This window comes from Rhamphochromis sp. 'chilingali' (assembly GCF_963969265.1).
Source record: "Rhamphochromis sp. 'chilingali' genome assembly, chromosome: 4".
NCBI lineage: Eukaryota > Metazoa > Chordata > Actinopteri > Cichliformes > Cichlidae > Rhamphochromis > Rhamphochromis sp. 'chilingali'.
Window position 1 is genome coordinate 11,677,078 of NC_137948.1, and position 19,617 is coordinate 11,696,694.

Consider the following 19,617-nt stretch of genomic DNA (forward strand, 5'->3'; position numbering starts at 1 on the left):
AATATGTTTGTAAGTGTAACATAATTTAAACATTAACATTCAGTTAATTTGATTTTTATTCAGTTAACATGTTTGTACCAAGTTAGTCTAATTAATTTAAATTCATGTTATTGTTTAAACACCTTGGCACATCAAAAGTCAGTCTTGTTACATGAACTAGTAAAATATTTGTTACACCAATGTTAATCTTGTTGAATGAACAAATGTAATTTATGTCTGTAGTACTTACACCAATCATGTTTCAGTTAGTGTTTGTATTGCTTATGTAAACATTACTTTTAATTAAATTAATGAAACATACATAAATGATAACTTGCAAAACCATCTCTTTTATTTTGCTTGAACATTCTTAAAACAGTTGGCAGGATCCCAGTTCAGCCTAGCTTTCTCCCCTTTAACCATCTCATACTAAGACCACAGAACTTCCAGATCAAGACATGCTGACTGAAAGAAAAAATACAATAAAATAACCCTAACCCTAATAATAAAAATGAAATAAGTCTGTTGAATAGTTTGCAGACAAAAAATATTATCCCCAAAGCAACTTTCGTAAAATGTAGTAAAATATGCATTGCAAACAACAATATGAATTTTAACACAATTTAAAGCTCAGATATAACATTCAACATTACTATGTTGCTTGCATACATTAGTCCTCCATTTAATCAGGCTGTATCCATTAATAGTGACTTTATGCTATTTAACGTGTGGAGAAAACATTCAATTTTGAGTATAACTGCTCCACTCAAACAATTTGTGAAAACCAGTGTGCATTTGCCTTTGTAACAATTGCCATCTGGCAAAAATCAGTATTTACACTTAAACTGTATAAGACTTTAAGTTATGAACAAACAATCTTTGTATAATAGCCGCAGAGCAAACCACATAGTTTATATGAACATTTTATAACTTACAATTTTAAACTTTAAAACAGTAAACACATATTTGCATTGCAAAAACCTTGAAAAAAAAATATCTGGCTTGCCTGAGTCTGTTTCAAGCTCATTCACCCCATTAGCTTGTTTTTTAGAAACTGTGCCTTGGATGACAACCTCTGTCCATCCAGCTTCATGATAATCTTTTGCAAGACTTCAAAAGTGCATTTGAGCTCCGGTGGGTAGCTTAGGTTCAGACAGTATATCAGTCCAAATAACAGAGCACAAGCAATTGCAATGCTCCTCAAACCAGTGAGAACCTCCACGCCTTCAATCAGGACACCGATGTTCTCTGGGTCATCTCCAGGCTCCGCACCCTCCTGATGTATGACATACACTCCCATCACAGTTTGTTCCATGGCTTCAGTGTTGGCCTCAGTGTTCTGTGACGTAAAATACAATAATACATTTGTTTGAGTCTAGATATGAAAAAAATAAAGGAATTCAGCAATCAGCGTGAATATGCTGATATATTTACTAAATTCTATGTCTCTGGTTTCACACCTCAGAAATTTGACATGAAACAAAACAAGGACCAATTGCAATATCTTTTATTCACACGTGGTGTCACATTTTACCATTTCATATATTGAAATTACCCATAACTCCTGGAGCAAATTACATAACACAGAACAACTTGTGAATTTAACTGACCGTATATTGCTTCACAAGTTTCTCATGGTCTTCATTCAGGTAGACACACAAGGACTTCAGGATGCATGCTCGTCTTGCATGTATTGTGTCATCCTAAGAAAAAAGGGAATCCATAATGACAATATTTAGCTTTTAGGCAGCAGTTTGAAAAAGGAATACTTAGTTTGGAAGAGTCCAAAAGGCCACATGGTAAATAGACTGGTTCTTATATAGCGTTTGTACTGAAATGACTTCCTTTGGTCTATCGATAAAAAATACTCAACAGGCTCTACAACCCTAAAATTTTGTATGTAGTATAGTTTTCTTTTATAAGGAGTGGCAAGAGGGCCACACTTTCCCAATATTTTAGCCACAGGGTTAGAAACACAGAATTTGCAAGCTCTTCAATAACAGCCTGACTAATATGGAGGTTAAGGCTCTTAAAAATTTCTCTAATTGTACGCTTTGTCAGAGGTACACTAGCTGAACTCAACAGAAAAACTAACTCCTCTAAGAACTCATCTAATCCTTTTGCTGGAACATGAAATATGTGTTCCAATTTCAACAATATTACTGCTAATTTCCGTTCAATTAGTTTTCAACAGCACTATTATCACATTCTGTCACTGACTCACTTTCAAATTCACCATAGGATACATCTTCAGAACAGCTAGCCCTTACGTTATCAGAGGACTCTATCACTTGAACTGGGTCCACACGTGTAACTACCCTGTCTTTAAAATCTTTAAGTGTGTGTGGATGATGCTTCCTCTTGTGTGTATAAAATGTATTGTAAATATTTGTCTTGAAAGGGCAACCAAGAAACACACAACTAACTGTCTCGTTACTTCGCAGATGTGTTCCAATATGGACAAAAAAATCTCTCTCAGAGAAGACGTCACTGCAGTCACATAACTCACATTTAAAAGTTACTGAACTTGAAGCTGTCTGTGTAAACTGAGATGAATGAGCTTTATAGACATGAGTGTTCAGTCCACTCCAAGTCTTAAATGTGCACGGACAATTAACATATATGCACAGATAATGTTGACCTATTCCGTAATGATGATGTAGTTTATAATGTTGAAGTAATTTGTACCTGCTGCTCTCTCTGGTAACACAATGCTTGCACTGCCACATACACGTCACTGATAAAAAATGAAATATGCATTAGAAAACGTCAAGGAGATTAAACTTCTGCATCATCCAAAAAAAATAAATAACATAATAATAATAATAATAAGGCAAACATGAACTTACCATGTATTGTTGAGGAGGTGCATAAGAATCTCAGAGCATGGGAATGTGGCTTTATTTTGTGATGTATTTCTGGGGAGAGAAATTAATTAAAACAAAGTTATTACTCTGACAAATTTGTGTTAATATCTACATACTGTGAAATGTGAAGACTGTTACGGTGCGTACACACCGAACGCGATAGACGCGACCAGAGCTTCAGGTTTACATGTAAAGTCAATGGAGGAGCACGATGAAGCGTGACTGGAGGTCCAGCTAAACTTCGGAAGCAGATTTGCATTGAGAAAACGCTTTTCTGCCTACTTCACACGACTGACGCCTTTGAAGCGCGAAGTAAAATACGCGCTGCAGTTTGTGTGGTGCATTTTGTGCATTCGCGCTTATCACGTCTACCGCTCCAGCTGGTAAAATCTGCGGGACAGCAGCTCCTCAAACTCGGCAAGGGACAGAAGGTGGTACAGCTGAAAGCGGCCGTCATCCAGACGGAGCTTCTGGAGCAAGTGGTGAAACTCACCAAACTGCTCACGCTTGTGGAAGACCTGATGGACCCAGGTACGGTGAGGACGTCCTTTAGGCACTGCTCTGCTCTCCACAGCAAATAGAGAAGGGAGACTCTTTCTTCAAACGCTAGATTGACAGCTGCCATTTTAATAACATACCGTCTGGCACTACTTCCTCCCAGATCTCTTCTTCATACGCGTGAAAATTGCATATAAAGCTCGACCAGTTCATGCTGGACGCGCTTCGAGGTGCAAATGTGCACGCGATCAGCTAGGGGCGTCTATCGCGTTCGGTGTGAACGCACCGTTAGTCAGCCTTAATGCAGAGCACCAGAGAAACTATAACCCGAACAATTATCTACCTAAATCATTCTGAATTCGAAAACTAAGTGAATATATTACAAAAAAAGAAAATGCACATGCAATTATTGTGACAGATTTTATCTTACTCCTTGTTATTAACTCCCCTAAACGCTGGTTTAGTTGAATTAAACCTTTCATCAATCCAGTTAATGCGGTTGCCCGCGACTAAACTCCACTGACAAAAACAGGAATTTTAGATAGAGCATCATAAAACACTCATAAAATCACCAAAACCATGTCGGTCAGTCTTACCACTACTACCAACAATCACCAACTCCGGTTAAGCAGAAAGTAACCTGTCATTCACGGAGCTATATGCGAAGACGTAACGGCTCTACGCGGCTTTCCCGCTCTTCAAAGTTAGCTAACTCCAGAGAAGAAAAACAGTCCTACCAACGCAGATAACCATGAAACAAACCTCATTCAAAGTCGACAGAAACAAAAAAAAAAAAAAACCAACTTACCAAAATAACCTCATCAGTTTTTGCTCTGTTGCAACAATTAGCGACTCCGGTTAAGTTTTTAAAAAAACATTAAATTCACCGACTTACATTTGAAAAATGCTTGGGTCTACAACCTCCCTGCTATATATAAAACTCCTCTAAATCTCCACACTACACAGGTAAAAAATTTTAACTACCGGTAATAGTATTTATCTCTCACTCCACTAACCTAAATAAATATATCAAGAAATATTACTTACCTCACTATCAGGTATGCCAAAGAAGTAACTCCACGTGCGCTCGTTAACTTCTCAACGGACCTTTCCGCATCCGGTGGGCGTGGAGCATGCGCAATACATGACGCTATCAGAGCCGTTGGTTTGATGGACCTCATTCTCATTGGATTGCCATGGACGAATTTAACTCATCAAAGTTTTCTTTGATTTATATTCAACAAAAAAGAATGAATCATTTAATGAGCATAAAAATGATTTCTTCATGTGATGTAAACATATTACTACTTTGTTAATCAAACACATGCCCTAGTTGATTTTTTTGAGTGTGTTTTTCTTCCTTAAGCATTACTTTTTGACACCCACCCTTCCACTGAGACCATTTCTCTTGAAGCTTCAACAAGGCCGGGTGTGTCTCACAGCTCCTATGTCAAAGTGTTTTAGCCATTTAATTTCATGTTGTCATATACAGTTTCAGGCCTGCCACCTTTTCCCTCCATTTGTCCAATTTCCTCATATTTTTTTCAAAAACAAACTACACACCATACATATTATGCCAGGTTTTTAATACCAGCTCTTTGGGTCTCACATTGTTGGTATTTAAAAATTTTTTTTAATAACAACAAACTTTGTCATCATGGGCTTTTTTTTTTGTAGAATCAACTAAAGAAATGGCAATAAAGTGTCTTTTTACAACAGGCTGCTAACAAAGTGCTTAAAATGATGAGAATGGCACTTATCACTGGCAGTATTTTAAATCACAAATTAGCATTCGTATCTATATACTGTCCAGATGAGCCAGACAGAGACTTTTTTACCTATTTTGCCAACGCACTATTAGAACAAAATGACTGTTCCTTAGTGTTGGGAGATGACTTCAGTGCCGTTATTAACCCTGTTTTTGATAAATCTAATCCAGATGCAGCAACTAATCTCTCATCCACTCTGCTGAATGCACTCATTAGAGATCTCACCCTTATCAATCTCTGGCGTATGCAGAACATTGACACCAAGGATTACACATTCTTCTCCAATAAACACAAGACATTCTGTAGGATAAATTACATTTTTTTTTAGCCCTTGCCTAATTTCAGGTAGTACTTCTATTCAGCCAATCTTGTTATCTGATGACTCGGCCTTATTATGGAGCATCGACCTGCCTAATACTAAGACTAGGACCCCTAGGTGGTGACTGAATACATCGCTGTTAATCAACCCTACTCTTCTTAGCATGCTTTAGCTCCAGCTGAAAGATTTCTTAGATATCAGCACCAATGTAGACATTGACCCACAGGTCTTATGGGAGACTACAAAATGTTTTATTCATGGTTTTTGCATCTCATTCTCCTCTGTGCAGGCAAAATCAAAAGTTGCTCAGGTCTCTATTTTAGAAAATCAAATAGAATTATTACAGAATTTACAAAAAAAAAGTTAGATTACCAGTCTACACTCCTAGCATCACAGACAGATGAATACAATGCAGTAACCTTATCTAAAGCAGAGTTCATCTTCCATAGAACCAGACAGAAGTACTATTTTGAATCAGAGTGTCCTTGTCATCTGTTGGTACTTATGCTTAAACAAGGACACCCATCCCAGTAATAAAAGCTGCAGATGGTAAAATTGCAACAAACCCCCAAGCAATACCACTGCCTTTTTATATTGCTTTTTGAAAATCTGTATAAATCAGAGATCAATTTCAAGGAGTCTATTTGTAAGAGTTTTGACAGTTTGGAACTACCCCAAATCTCACAAGCAGCTCAGGACGGGTTGGAGGCCCCATTAACTCTGGATGAGCTGCATAGAGCGCTGAAAGGTCTAAATAAAAGGCTAAATCTTGGAATAGATGGCTTTGGGATATGATCGGCTCACTTATGCTTGACTCTTAATTTTGCAATCCAGAATGTCTCTTTCCAGAGAGATGAGAAAATAGCACTTATTACTCTTCTCTTAAAAAAGGTAAAGGATCCTCTGAGTGATCTAGTTTCAGACCAATATCCCTACTCACAACTGATCTCAAAGTATTAGTGATGTGTCGGTCTCGAACGAAATGGCTCTTAGAGCCGGATCTTTGACGTGAACAATGCGGGCCGTGGGGTATTTTTTCTTTCTTTCACCTTCTCTCTTGCACTTTTTTCCGCTTCACTCCGCACGCCAGCCTTGTGCTTTGTGCTGGGAAGAAGGGGGAGGGGCAGTAGTTACACTCGCAGTAGTACAGGAACAGAGAGAGAGAGAGAAAGAGAGCCAGGGACAACAACGTCACATTAGAAAGGTATAGTAGTCATCCACAACTATTTTCAGTTGCAGATGATAAAGGATTCAGAAAGTTTATTCATGCAGGCCCATATGACAGAGAATGTGCATCTTCTTTTTGTTTTCATATTTTAATTTATATTTAATTGTGTTGTAGTTTGCAGGAAAAAGCTGGAAATAGTTAAAAGTTGAAATGTGAATAGTTGGTTTTTGTATTATATGATTTATTTATTACATTTTATGTGGAGTGAATAAATAAAAGTATATTTACGGTGGCCACTAGAGACAAAGCACGTACAAACTCCGAAGCACATAAAAACTCAAAACACGTACAAAACACAGCAGAAGTGCTACAGGATGCTAGGGGCAGTGTTGAGCTTTTGTTACCTAGTGGCTACACAAGCCAGCAAGTAAAATGGCCTGCATTTGTATAGCGCTTTTCTAGTCCTTAAGGACCCCAGAGTGCTTTACACTACATTCAGTCATTCACCCATTCACACACACATTCACACACTAGCAATAGCAAGCTACATTGTAGCCACAGCTGCCCTGGGGCGCACTGACAGAAGTACCAACCACCGGATTTGGTGTGTGGTAGTAACAGGTAAATGAACTTTTTTTTTTTTATTATTTGAATATATATGAGTGATTGTGTATAAATATACAAACAATATGCTTTCAATTGTGTAATTTAAGTGATCTAGGAAGCTCTGTTTGGGAAGTTCAGTTAATGCTAGAAATGTGTTTTGGAATTTGTACGTGTTTTGTCTCTAGGGGCCACCGTATATATTTATATATAAACATATATGAATAAAACCACTTTTTTTGCATTAGTAATTCCTTTTGTGCATAATTTCATATTGTTGTTAATAATAAATTAATTAAAGCAACAAAACAACCTGAAGAGCCGGTTCTCTAAAAAGATCCCATCACTACAAAGTATGTGCCAAGTCTCTCGCATTGCGCTTGGAAAGAGTTATTCACGTTTTAGTTAATGCAGACCAGACAGGATTTATCTGAGGGAGGCTCGCATCTGATAACATAAGAAGGCTGTTGCATATCATAGATGCCACAGATGGCTATCATAATCCATGTGCAGTATTCTTACATGATGCGGAGAAAGCCTTTGACAGGCTAGAGTGGGAATATACATGGACAGTATTAAAACACTTTGGGTTTAAGCAGAAGTTTGTTGCAATGATTAAGACAGACCACTCACCCTTTGCAAGTGTACTAACAGGGGACCTTATTTCTCCCTTGTTTACATTCAGTGTTGTTACATCCCCACAAATGAGATCTAGGGGAAAGTGTGGGGAGCGGTAACAAACAGGACCGGAAAAGAATGAAAACGAAACCAAACAAAGGTGTTTAGCATATATTAAGGTTTTATTACAAATACTCTTAACACAAAGAGACAGCAACACCACTTTATCAATAAGACTAAATAAGAAAAAGATAACAACAGCAAGAAAACAACTAATAAACAACAAAGTAAAGTGCACTTCCGAGGGCCCACAGGCCCACCCTTCGCTAGCAGCAGCAAGCTCTACTGCTGTTGAGGCCCACACTACTCACTTGGCGCAGTTACTGTCTCCACTTCTCCCAACGCTCCACACCACAGGCAGCACAATCACACAATAAGACCTTTCAATCACCTAGAAAGCAATGTAGAGACACAGGACAACCACCCTGCACCACACAATTCTTCCCAAGTAACCTCTGAGAGGTAATTGCTGACTGAGTTCAGGTGCCAAACGAGGGAAAGGGCATCAGCTAGGGCAGAGTAAAAGAAAGACAGAGGGGAGGAGCAAGAGAGGAGGAGGCGGAGAGAGAGGAACAGCACATCCACACACTCCCACAGCCTCACAAGATGTAACAACCATGGGACAAGGCAGGGTTGCCCACTTTCCCCTCTCTTGTTCTGCCTCTCTCTCTCTCTCTCTCTCTCTCTCTCTCTTTCTCTCTCTCTCTCTCTCTCGAGAACCCTTAGCACAAGTCATTAGACAGTCCACAGTCTCTCACATTAGAATTGGTGCTCAAAATCATATCATATCTCTTTAGGCAGATGACATTATTTTGTTTTTAGACAACTTTGAGACATCCATCCATCCATTGATTAGATAATTTACAATTTTGGTTCTCTCTCGGGCTACAAAATAAACTGGACAAATCTGCCTTGATGCCTTTGGACGATGAAGGTACCAAAGCTTCTTTGCCTGGGTGCATTCAGATTAAAAGCACTTTTACTTATTTGGCCAGTACAATTCATAACAACATACAAAAGATAAACAGGCACAACTTGAATACCATGCAAAAAAGGTGGTTTGGCAGTTCCAAAAACTTTACTTTTTGCTAAAGCATATCGTTAGGGCTGGATCAGGTGACCCTAAATCCTCCTTTAGTTGTGCTGCAAAAGTTGTAGGCTGCCGGGGGATTCCCATGATGCATTGAGTATCTCTTTTTCAGTCACCTTTCTCACTCACTGTGTGACTTCTCTGCACTGAATCATACTTGTTATTCATCTCTGGCTCTCTTCCACAGCATGTCTTTTATCCTGTCTTGCTTCTCTCACTCCAACTGGTCACAGCAGATAGCTGCTCATCCCTGAGCCTGGTTCTGCCGGAGGTTTCTTCCTGTTAAAATTGAGTTTTTCCTTCTACTGTCCTTAAAGTGCTAGCTCATAGGGGATCATGATTGTTGGGTTTTCCTCTGTATTTATTATTGTAGAGTCTACCTTACAATGTAAAGTAAAGTACCTTCAGGTGACTGTTGTTGTGATTTGTGTGTGTGTGTGTGTGTGTGTGTGTGTGTGTGTGTGTGTGTGTGTGTGTGTGTGTGTGTGTGTGTGTGTGAGAGAGGGGAGTCAGCTCGAGAAACGTTGGTGCTGAACCAAGAAAAAACATTTTTGGTGTGCTGAATAAAGTATCTGTGAGAAAGACACCTGAATATCTTGTGGGGTGCTGGATATTCACAATTAAAACATATTTTACATTTTCTTTTTTCTTTTTTTTTTTGTATACAGAACAGGGGTAACAATGGTAACTTTATTGTCCCCAGTGGGAAATTGATTTGCAGTCTGTTTATACAGACACACAAAAAAATAAAAAATAAACCACGCACATCCTCACCACCTTGTGGGGCAGCTGCAGAGCTGAAAAAAAATAATGCACAAAAAACTCCAGATATCTACCTCTAGCAGATCTTTTAATTTTAGTTCTACAGTCTGCAAACTGTTAATTCTTTTCTATGTTTTATTTTATATTTTAAAATTTAAAAAATTTAAATCATACCTTATGAAAAGTGAATTTTATATATTTTTTTTACATGTGCAGCTTACTGCACAGTTGTTGATCGACATCAACAGATGCAGATATAAGAAGTATAAAGTAAGATGTATTCAGTATGTTGTTGTAGGTTTGTGGTGAATCTAAATTTCTGTTCCTGCTTTGGTTTGGTTTGTCAAGTCACCAGAATGATACTCATGCAACTGAAACTAAATGTAGGCAAATACTGGAGTCATCATTATTTCACGTCTTCCTGTTTTTGCTTTTTGTAAAGGAGACGTTGTAGGTGTCAGGCAACAATGTGAGAAGTTTATTGAAAATGAAATCAATAGTAAATATGTTTGGGGAAATTAAATATTATTAAATATATGAGGGCCGTTACCACATTTGTACTGAAAATTCAAATTTAAATCAAGTTCTTCCCTCCCAATATTACAAAGATGAGTGGCAAAATTAAATGACCCTCTGGGATTACCAGTTAATTTGAAAGCAGAAATAGAATCAGGTGTTTTCAACTGAAAAACTTTTGATTTTTTTTTTAAAGACCAATTAAAGCAAAGTCTGAAACAGTGTTGGATTTTCTTCTGGTCAAAACAACCATAGCACAAATACCCAAGAGGTTAAGACAGCAATGTAGTGGGAGTATAACCAGTCTTTAATCAGTTGCATGTTATTGTAAATGCTGTTACTGCTGAGTCCGGCTCCTCCTCTGTGTCTGGATCTAGTTTCAAATCAGATTTCCTTGATGACCATTTTGCTGCTTCCTCCTCGCCCTGCTGTGTCTGTGCCCCTCACTGGCTGGCACTGTGTGATTCCTCTGCCTCTTTTTAAAACCAGCTGGACTGAACGGGTGTAATTCCTATTGTTACTTGCACAGATGTCGACGGGAAGTAAACCAGTTTTCAAAATTAAAGTACGGTCTTTGATTAAAATGAGTAAAATCCTGTTTGGAGAAGGAAAACACTGTAGCTAAGCTTTTAAACAGGGAGGTTTCAGAACTTTAAAATGTATTCACTATCAAACTCATCTACAGATGTAGATGACTTGATCACAAATCTAACGCTACGTGCTAAAAGAAAAAAATATAGACAACTATGGCATAAAACTGTGCTGCTGTCAACGAGTAACTGTCAGTTAACTGAGGCCGTCATCAAGTTTGTGTAGGTGTCAGTTCTTTGAAGCAGTTCCTTCCTTTCTTTGCTTTCACAAGTCAGGTCAATTCACGCGAGAGGAGTGCAGCTGTGACACATCTGCGGAGGCGTGTTTGCCCCCCACTCGTCACAAACAAACGCTTCTCTGCACACCGTGACTGCTCTGTGCGCTTATAGTAAGCTCGCACCTTGTATTCTTTCGCAATCATTTGTATGTGACAGTGATTTCATTTACTTGGTAAATATTTTCGACTAGTTTACAGTTTTATCGCGATCGTGACTTACAATATAATTCAATTCATGTGCACAACCTCGTACAGTGGTGGAGCAAACTGAAAGAGTTTGACCAGTCGTAAATACCTGAAAGGACCACCAAGATAAGAACCACTGAGCTGGCAGTTTATCAGCCAAAATGAAGACCATCTATATCATCTGTCTTTTTTGCAGTAAGTGGCTTAGAAAAATTATATTAATGTAATTAATTAACGTATTAATGTTTTCTAACATTTGTTTAACTCCGGGATGCACTATATCTTGCCAATTTTAGCAGCTACGTTGGCAGATGGAAACAAGTTGATGAAGATAGAAGGATTTCAGGGCAGAAATGTCTCCTTCCAGTGCTCACACAGACTTGCATGGACGTATAATAAATACTTTTGCAAAGATCCATGTGGGAGCGAGAAAGACAGGCTGGCTACTGTAAAATCTGGTGGAAGAGCAGAGTCCGGGAGGATAACTCTGGTGGATTCTGGAGATGGATCCTTCACTGTGACCTTGAGTCATCTCCAGCTGTCAGACTCACATCAGAAATATTGGTGTGGAGTGGACAGGCCTGGTTTGGACACATACACTCAGATACAGCTCACAGTAAAGAAAGGTATGTCATCATTTTATTTCTTCTGAGTTTATTTTATCAGTACGCTTAATTTGAATTATGCATCTGCATTCTTACTTCAAAAGATAAGGAAAAAAAAATACTCCACGTTTCTTATAGTTCTTTATTTCAGAAAAAAATTACTGCATATAAAAGCATAGCTTGTGAATTAAAATGCATTTTATAATCCGGTTTATAATCTGGTGGTTCCAAGTAATTTCCCCTCGTGGCTTGACTGGATCTTCTTGTTAAAAGATTCAAAAGATTTATTTCCCCTTTTTTTCTTCTCACGTGGTTTTATTGTATTTTTGGAGGCTCAGTGAAGAAAAACATCCAGTTCATAACATATTAGAAACATCAGAGCATTAAAACAATCAAATAGGTTTATTTTAACTTTTTGTTTTTCTTGTTCTAAGTCATCTCTCGATAAGCTATATTAATACAAAGTTGTTAAAACTAGCTTCTGGACACCTGAAGTGAATACATCTGTAAAATGCATCAATTCCTTTTTGCATCAGTATATTAAAAATTCCACTTATATATCCATGACATAAAACTTATTTTGCAGAAAACATCCCTAGATATATATAAAAAATAAAGGTATCTAAAAACAGTAATCTTATTGCGGAATTAAATTTTGAATGAAAAACTTTTACTTTTAGAATATATATATTGTATATTGATTAGTTAATAATAGTACCATAATTTGCCCCTTTCTCTTATACAGCTGTTGAAACTGAGACACCTGATGTTCCTACCACATGGACATATCAGAATACCAACACAACACAGTTAACAACTGGAACAGACACCATTAAGCCTACAAAACCTTCAATGGGTATAAAAACAATGTATTACAAATTATTGATTTACAGTCCTTACAAATATAAATTCTGGATACATTTTACATAAAGAAGTAATATTGAGTCCTGTTTTGCAGAATCATTCTCCACTAAAGAACAACCTAAAATCAGCACAGGTGAGTTTCCACTTGAGGATGTGATTGGTGTATAAGTTACTGATGAATAAGATGATTCTATAATCTTGTTTTCATCAGGCACCATTGTGTATGCTGCAGTCGGGGGCATTGCTATGGCATGTCTCCTGATGCTGACAGTATGCTTCAGGAAGTACAGAAAAACCTCAAAACCTCAACTACAAGTTTGCTTCAACAACACAGATGTCAGCAGTGCGCATCAACAAGAGGTATGAGATGGAAAATTGGAGATCACACTATCAGGAGGTTCATTCCCTCCTAGAGATCAGTGATTGCCTTAGACAGCAAATTAAATAAAGTAGAATATGATTGGGTTTTTTTTTTTTATACATCAAATGTAAGTATGTGACGAGGGGTTTTCCAAAAGTCATTTCTCATTTTTTTATATTGTGGAATTTTTCAATGGGGATGTGTTAAAACCACAGTGTTACATTAGTGTTGTGCTAAAGGAATGGTTTGACATTTTAAGTAAAATGCTTCTTCCCCTTACAATTGAAAAGTCAAAAGTCATATTGTGTATAGCTCTGGTGATAAATCTGGGTCAACTAAAAAGGTATTCTTGCAAAGTAACAGATACTGGCACTGGAAGTCACTCCTGTTTCAGAAGCACACACTCACTGACACCATTAGATGCAAAGATAAGTTCTACTGTCTTCCTGTTAAAAGTAGCAAGATAAAAATACTAACCTTCAAGCAACATGATGGTTAACTAAGCACAATTAAGAAAGTGAGAAGGGGGAGAGATAGTCTGGCTATGTCTGGTGATCTGGTACACAGAGAAACTGAATTCTGCATTCAAGTGTCTCAGAAGTACACTGACTAACATTTTACATTTCTGTTTAATTTGTAGTGAATTACATTTAAAGAAGAACACAGAGGCCTTTTTGAGTAGAAAACTCATACACTACCAGTCAAAAGTTTGGACACACCTTCTCATTTAATGATTTTTCTGTATTTTTACTACTTTCTACATTGTAGATACATACTGAAGACATCAAATGTATGAATTTATGGATATTTGCAGCAAAGAAAAAATATAAATAACTCAAAAAATGTCTTATATTTTAGATTCCTGAAAGTAGCCAGCCTTTGCTTTGTAACAGCTCTGCACACCTTTCTCTCAGTGAGCTTCATGATGTAGTCACCTTTTCCTTCTTAATGGCATTGGGACCATTGTGTTGTGCAGAAGTCAGGTTGGTGCACAGCTGACAGCCCTATTTAAAAACTGTTAGAATTCATATTATGGCAAGAATCAATCAGCTAAGTAAAGAGAAATGACAGTCCCTAACCCATCATTATTTTAAGAACTGAAGGTCAGTCAGTCCAGAAAATTGCAAAAAAAAAAAAAAAAAAGGGCTAACTGGCTCAAATGAGGACTGCCCCAGGAAAGAAAGACAAAGAATCACATCTGCTGCTTAGGATAAATTGATCTGAGTCATCAGCCTCAAAAATTGCAATTTAACCACACCTCAGATTGGAGCCCAGATCAATGTTCCAGTAGCAGATATTCCTCTACATCAGGGCTGCCCAATCCCAGTCCTCGAGAGCTACTATCCTGCAGCTTTTAGATGCATCCCTACTCCAACACAGCTGAATCAAATGAATGGCTTGTTATCAGGCCTTTGCCAAACACGATGGCATGCTGAAGAGGTAATCAAACCATTTGATTCAGCTGTGTTGGAGTAGGGATGCATCTAAAAGCTGTAGGACGGTAGCTCTCGAGGACCGGGATTGGGCACCCCTGCTCTACATCAACTGTTCAGAGGAGACTGTGCGAATCCGACCTTTATGGTCAAATAGCTTCTAAGAAACCACTACTAAGGAAAAGCAACAAGCAGAAGAGACTTGCTTGGGCCAAGAAACACAAGGAATAAACATTGGACCAGTTGAAATCTGTATTTTGGTCTTATGAGTCCAAATGTGAGATCTTTGCTTCCACCCACCATGCAGAAAAGGTGAACTGATGGTCTCTACATGCATGGTTCCCACCGTGAAGCACAGAGGAGGTGGCATGATGGTGTGCTGGTGCTTTGCTGGTGACACTGTTGGGGATTTATTCAAAATTGAAGACACACTGAACCAATATGAGTACCACAACATCGTGCAGCAACATGCTATCCCATCTGGTTTGCGTTTAGTTGGACTGTCATGTGTAATTCAACAGGACAATGACGCCAAACACGCCTCCAGGCTGTGAAGGGCTATTTGACCAAGAAGTATTGTGACAACTAACAACGAGTCTTTCACATCACTGTGGAGGAAATTCAGTCACTTTAGGAAAGCTTTTTAAGTAGGGCTGAACGATATATCGCATTTGCGATAATATCGCGACATGATCAAGTGCAATTTTCTAACCGCAAAGGCTGCGATTATACTCTGGACATGTCCAAATTCATGGGCTGCATCCTCCTGAGGCCGCATTTGTAGACCGATTACGTCACAGCGACGCGCCGAAGGCTGTCCAAATTACTACCATATCCCAGAATTCATAGCGCGGCCCAGCCAAACTCCAGTTTCCAACAATGGCGGCCGCTACTAAATTTTAAAATTACTCATACTAATCTTTCAGGGTCACAAAATAAACTTTTAAAATATTTTCAGGCGAGAAAGTAGTTGTGTAAACATCAAATATCTGCTCGGTTTATCAAGATATCCCATATTTGCAAAAGTGCTTCGACGTTTTCAGAGGCGTCTGCTACCCACCAGCTCGACAGCTAGCCGGGAGCTCGAGGGTTACTGATGCGGCCGAGAACGGCACAACTCCCGGCACATCATTTTCAGATCACCGCGGAGTTTCGCTGCTCGGGTTAAACGTAATATATAAGTCACTTAGACAACCTAAAAATGTTATTGTTGGGCTTTTTTCAGTGTTTTGTTTGTTCGTGAGTAAATCGGTTTGGCTGAGATTAAAGTTATTAGATTAGATAAAATAAAACTTTATTAATCCCCCGGGTGGGTTCCTCCTTAGTTTTCACACAGCTGACTAAACGTCAAACAGAAAACTTATTAAACAGAAGTATGAGACAGTCGAGAATTTACACCAGTGTCTGGTTATATTTTAGATAGCAAGAAGCAGACGGCCGAGTTTATTAAACTCCACCGAGACAGCGGTGACGCTAATCAGAACTAGACCGTCCAATTTCACGCCTTTAAATTTTAAAGGCGTGTTTGTGTGTGTGTTTATACAATTGCTATTATGTTTGCACTTTATGTGTAATGTTACTGACTGCAGAGATCAGTAAGATGTGTGTATTTTTTATTTATTAGTTTTATTTATTTAATATTATTTTTTAATTTAATGACTGTCTAGTAGTTCACAGATGTCGAAAAACTGAGTGTGGTAAAGCCACTGATTTTGTTTATGTATATTTCTGCAATCTGCACATTGTACTGACTTTCATTTTAATGTTTACACCAGGGTTCCTTGTCAGCACTTTATGCTCAGATGTTTGTAAGCTAAAAATAAACTATTGTGTATGTTCAAATATACTGTTGTGATTGAAGAAGTTAAATAAAAATGTCAGTCATCAATTCATGCATCACCTCATGTCATCATAACAGAGGTCTGTCTTCCAGGAAAGAACAGTTTAAAATTAATGTAATATAGTATTGGCCATACTATATGATGTATTGCTTGTCTTTGTTTAATAATACAGAAGACAAAGACCTTAAAAAATAATCGCATATCGCATCGCAATCGCAATATTGGGGCAAAAAAATCGCAATTAGATTATTTTCCATAATCGTTCAGCCCTATTTTTAAGCCTGATCGCCTATTTAAGGTCATACAAAAGCATCTTTAAGTCTGGTCTTTGATTGGACCTAGTCTTTGACTCCCAACACCCTCTGGAACACAAACTCTCAAAACATGTGGTTAACCAGACTGGGCTTTCATCAAATCAGCAAAGATGCACAGGAAAAAAGGTCAGACACCAACTAGGGAGAATCAGGACAAACAGAACAATATTGCCATTTTTCTGCATAATCCATCATACAAAATGTAATCAAATGGAAAAGTCTCTTTTTAAAACTTGTTTTATTAGTTTTAATCTTTTAACTTTATGCATCAAGCAAAAATTTAATTATATGCAACATTCTCTGACTGGAAGAAATTTGTTTAACATTTAAACCTATTTTCTGCACATTCCAGCACATAAAATATTTTATTGTGTGTTTACACTCACTCTTTCAAATAGATGCAAGTGAAACACAGCAGAAAATAAATAAAATCAAAGACTAGCGGTCCTGTTGTTCTATTTTCACCTGTAAAGCAGGAGTGGGGTAGGCGGAGGTTTGCCCTGGTGCAGGTGTGCCGCAGCGGTCAGTTGAAGAATCCACGAGTTTCTCTGTGAATTTCCCATTAGCCTACTTTTCCTTGGCAGACAGGCTCTATTTAAGTGTTTTCTTTATCAAACAGGTCTGGACGTTAGCAATTCTAGGTGTGTAGTGAAATTGAACTCAGCTTTTCAAAAACAGGTTAATTAATTACTTGATGATTTAACAAGAGGATGCATTTACTTTTTCACAAAGGGCCAGAAAGATTTGGATTACTTATTTTTCCTTAATAAACATTTTTAATGCATTTTGTATTTACTCCAGTTCTCTTTAAATAATAAACAAAAATGTATTTGATGCTCTGAAACATTTAAGTGTAAGAAATATGCAAAAAACTGAGAAATCAGGAATAGGGGAAATACATTTTGATGGCACCGTGCATGCCTCTATCCTTACTGTAGAAAGATTTAGATTTATACATTTTTGTCTAATTCACATAGTAATTACTCAGCTAATAAGTAATGCTATTCAATGCCATGTGAGTAAAATAAAATAAAATAAATATTTTGAACATATAAGAAAATTCTGATTTATTTATTTATGTTTGTTTTTTTATTTTTGTCTGTTTTCAAGGGAGCAGAGCATCTTCAGAAGTTACCTGGGCGTTCCTCTATTCATACACACCATCAAAGACTGGATCCACCAGCAACTGAACCAACAGAAACGACATCTAGCCTACACCTTCATATCTATGAGAACATATCCGTGTCCAAACTTGCTGCAGCTTCAGAACATCCACCCGCAGAGCATCAAAATGACCACGATAATAACTCTGGGATCTACATAAATCCTTTGCCAGATGTAATATCTGAAAGAACAGGTGTTAGCAAGTGTAGGAAACACAGAGATAAACCTTTGACATCCAAAAATACAACGAGCGGTACTAATAGTGGATCTCCTTGTGTCTCCAGAGCTCCCTGTGAATCCACCGAAGAGAAGCCCAGAACACTTTGGTTTGGTTTAGATTTATCAGGAGTAAATCAGAGTTGATCTCAAAGATAGAATGTATATATTTTTCTGACAGTTATAAGCAAAACCTATTTCCATCATTATAAGCTTTTACACTAAATGGTGCTGTTAAGTGTTTTGATTACACATGTGGTTTAATATGTGTCTTAATCAAATTTACCTTACACTGGAGAAAAAAATGTGTGTGAACTACCATTTGACACTGTTAATATTTCTAGGTAAGTTCAGGGGAAGTGCTGGACTACATCCCTAGTGAATGAATACATTTAGCAGCTAGACTGCGTATTTGCCTTTGGTGTGAGTTTGTAGTAAAAGTGATTTGCACTTTTTCACTTAGTTAGTTGTAGTAATGATGTAGTTCTGCATTTGTGATACATGTAGTGTATTTTGAGGTTGATGCTTATCTGGAAGTATTTTGTGGGAGGGTAGTTTCAGTAGCTCCCTTTAAAAAAAAAAAAAAAATAGAGGTCACCACAGGAAACGCATGTATTCCGATGACTCCTAGTGGTCATGTGAATAAAGACACATTGGCAGTGAGGGCTGATATAAATAACCAAATATGAACTTCCTGTACCTTACTACAAAAAAATCATATTTTTGTAATATAATGTCACACTGATGCCTAGCTTTCAATGCAGCAAAAAAAAAAAGCTCTTTCAAGATGGCGTAATTTATTTGTCAAAAAGACAGTGACTTGTTGACAGTACATCTAACATAAAAACAAAGACAAAATTAATAATTTCCAACTGGAAATAAGCCATGAAGCAGTTTCAAAAAGATGCAGCAGAGAGAAACAAACAAAAATGTTGAACCCTCTAAGCTTTTTGTTTAATGCTTTCTATAAATAATAGTTTCATGTATTTTGTCTAATATTAAAAAACTAAATCTTCTACTTAAATGTCTGCTTGGCAAACCTAGTTGGCCAACCAAGTCTTGTTAATCATGCCTGTTAACATGCAAATACCCCTAATTAATACGAATACTTAATAAATGCTATATTAGACCTCAAGAGTGTTTGTTGTTTGTTTGTTTGTTTGTTTGTTTGTTTGTTTTGTTTTGTTTGTTTTTTTTTGGGGGGGGGGGGTTGACTTGGGAGTAACAGGCTATATGGAAAATTTTTCCAAGAACCTACCAAATTTTAGTCCAACATTAGTTTCTTTTACCATCTCTATGAAAAATATAAAATCTCTCTACCTGCTTAATGCTGAAGAAAGTTCGACAGTCACTAAACGTGCTGAATAACTGGTGCACAGTTGGTTTATTATAAAAAATGAAACCGCTTCCTGCAGTGGTTGAATGTTATGGGTGTACAGTTTTTTACATGAAAGAGGAAGAGTTTCAAAGCCATAACCATGAAAGCACCTGACTGAACACAGGGAGACAATCATTA

At 37.5% G+C, this 19,617-nt stretch overlaps 2 protein-coding genes across 2 annotated transcripts; one reads left to right on the top strand and one right to left on the bottom strand.

Moving 5' to 3' along the window:
- Positions 1-621: 621 nt before the first annotated feature.
- On the bottom strand, positions 622-4,499 carry LOC308395608 (uncharacterized protein). The gene is made up of 5 exons (XM_080880526.1): positions 4,392-4,499; positions 2,829-2,897; positions 2,668-2,716; positions 1,590-1,682; positions 622-1,318 (listed from the first exon to the last, which is right to left on the bottom strand). Exons 2-5 carry the CDS (start codon positions 2,849-2,851, stop codon positions 1,007-1,009), a joined length of 477 nt encoding a protein of 158 aa, XP_080736652.1. The 5' UTR covers positions 2,852-2,897; positions 4,392-4,499; the 3' UTR covers positions 622-1,006.
- Positions 4,500-10,711: 6,212 nt separating this feature from the next.
- On the top strand, positions 10,712-19,200 carry LOC308395818 (uncharacterized protein). Its single transcript, XM_080880810.1, has 7 exons — positions 10,712-11,228; positions 11,373-11,498; positions 11,600-11,929; positions 12,654-12,764; positions 12,867-12,905; positions 12,984-13,132; positions 17,832-19,200. Exons 2-7 carry the CDS (start codon positions 11,465-11,467, stop codon positions 18,246-18,248), a joined length of 1,080 nt encoding a protein of 359 aa, XP_080736936.1. The 5' UTR covers positions 10,712-11,228; positions 11,373-11,464; the 3' UTR covers positions 18,249-19,200.
- The last annotated feature ends 417 nt before the right edge of the window (positions 19,201-19,617 follow it).

What these genes read in the sequence shown, in the direction of transcription:
- LOC308395608 (XM_080880526.1), bottom strand. Translation starts at nt 2,851, where the DNA reads ATGCACCTCCTCAACAATACATG. An exon ending in GTTACCAGAGAGAGCAGCAG is followed by an intron (nt 1,683 to 2,667) that starts GTACAAATTACT and finishes CTTTTTTCTTAG; the next exon opens with GATGACACAATACATGCAAG. An exon ending in AACTTGTGAAGCAATATACG is followed by an intron (nt 1,319 to 1,589) that starts GTCAGTTAAATT and finishes TTTACGTCACAG; the next exon opens with AACACTGAGGCCAACACTGA.
- LOC308395818 (XM_080880810.1), top strand. Translation starts at nt 11,465, where the DNA reads ATGAAGACCATCTATATCATCTGTCTTTTTTGCA. An exon ending in GCCTACAAAACCTTCAATGG is followed by an intron (nt 12,765 to 12,866) that starts GTATAAAAACAA and finishes CCTGTTTTGCAG; the next exon opens with AATCATTCTCCACTAAAGAA. An exon ending in ACAACCTAAAATCAGCACAG is followed by an intron (nt 12,906 to 12,983) that starts GTGAGTTTCCAC and finishes TGTTTTCATCAG; the next exon opens with GCACCATTGTGTATGCTGCA.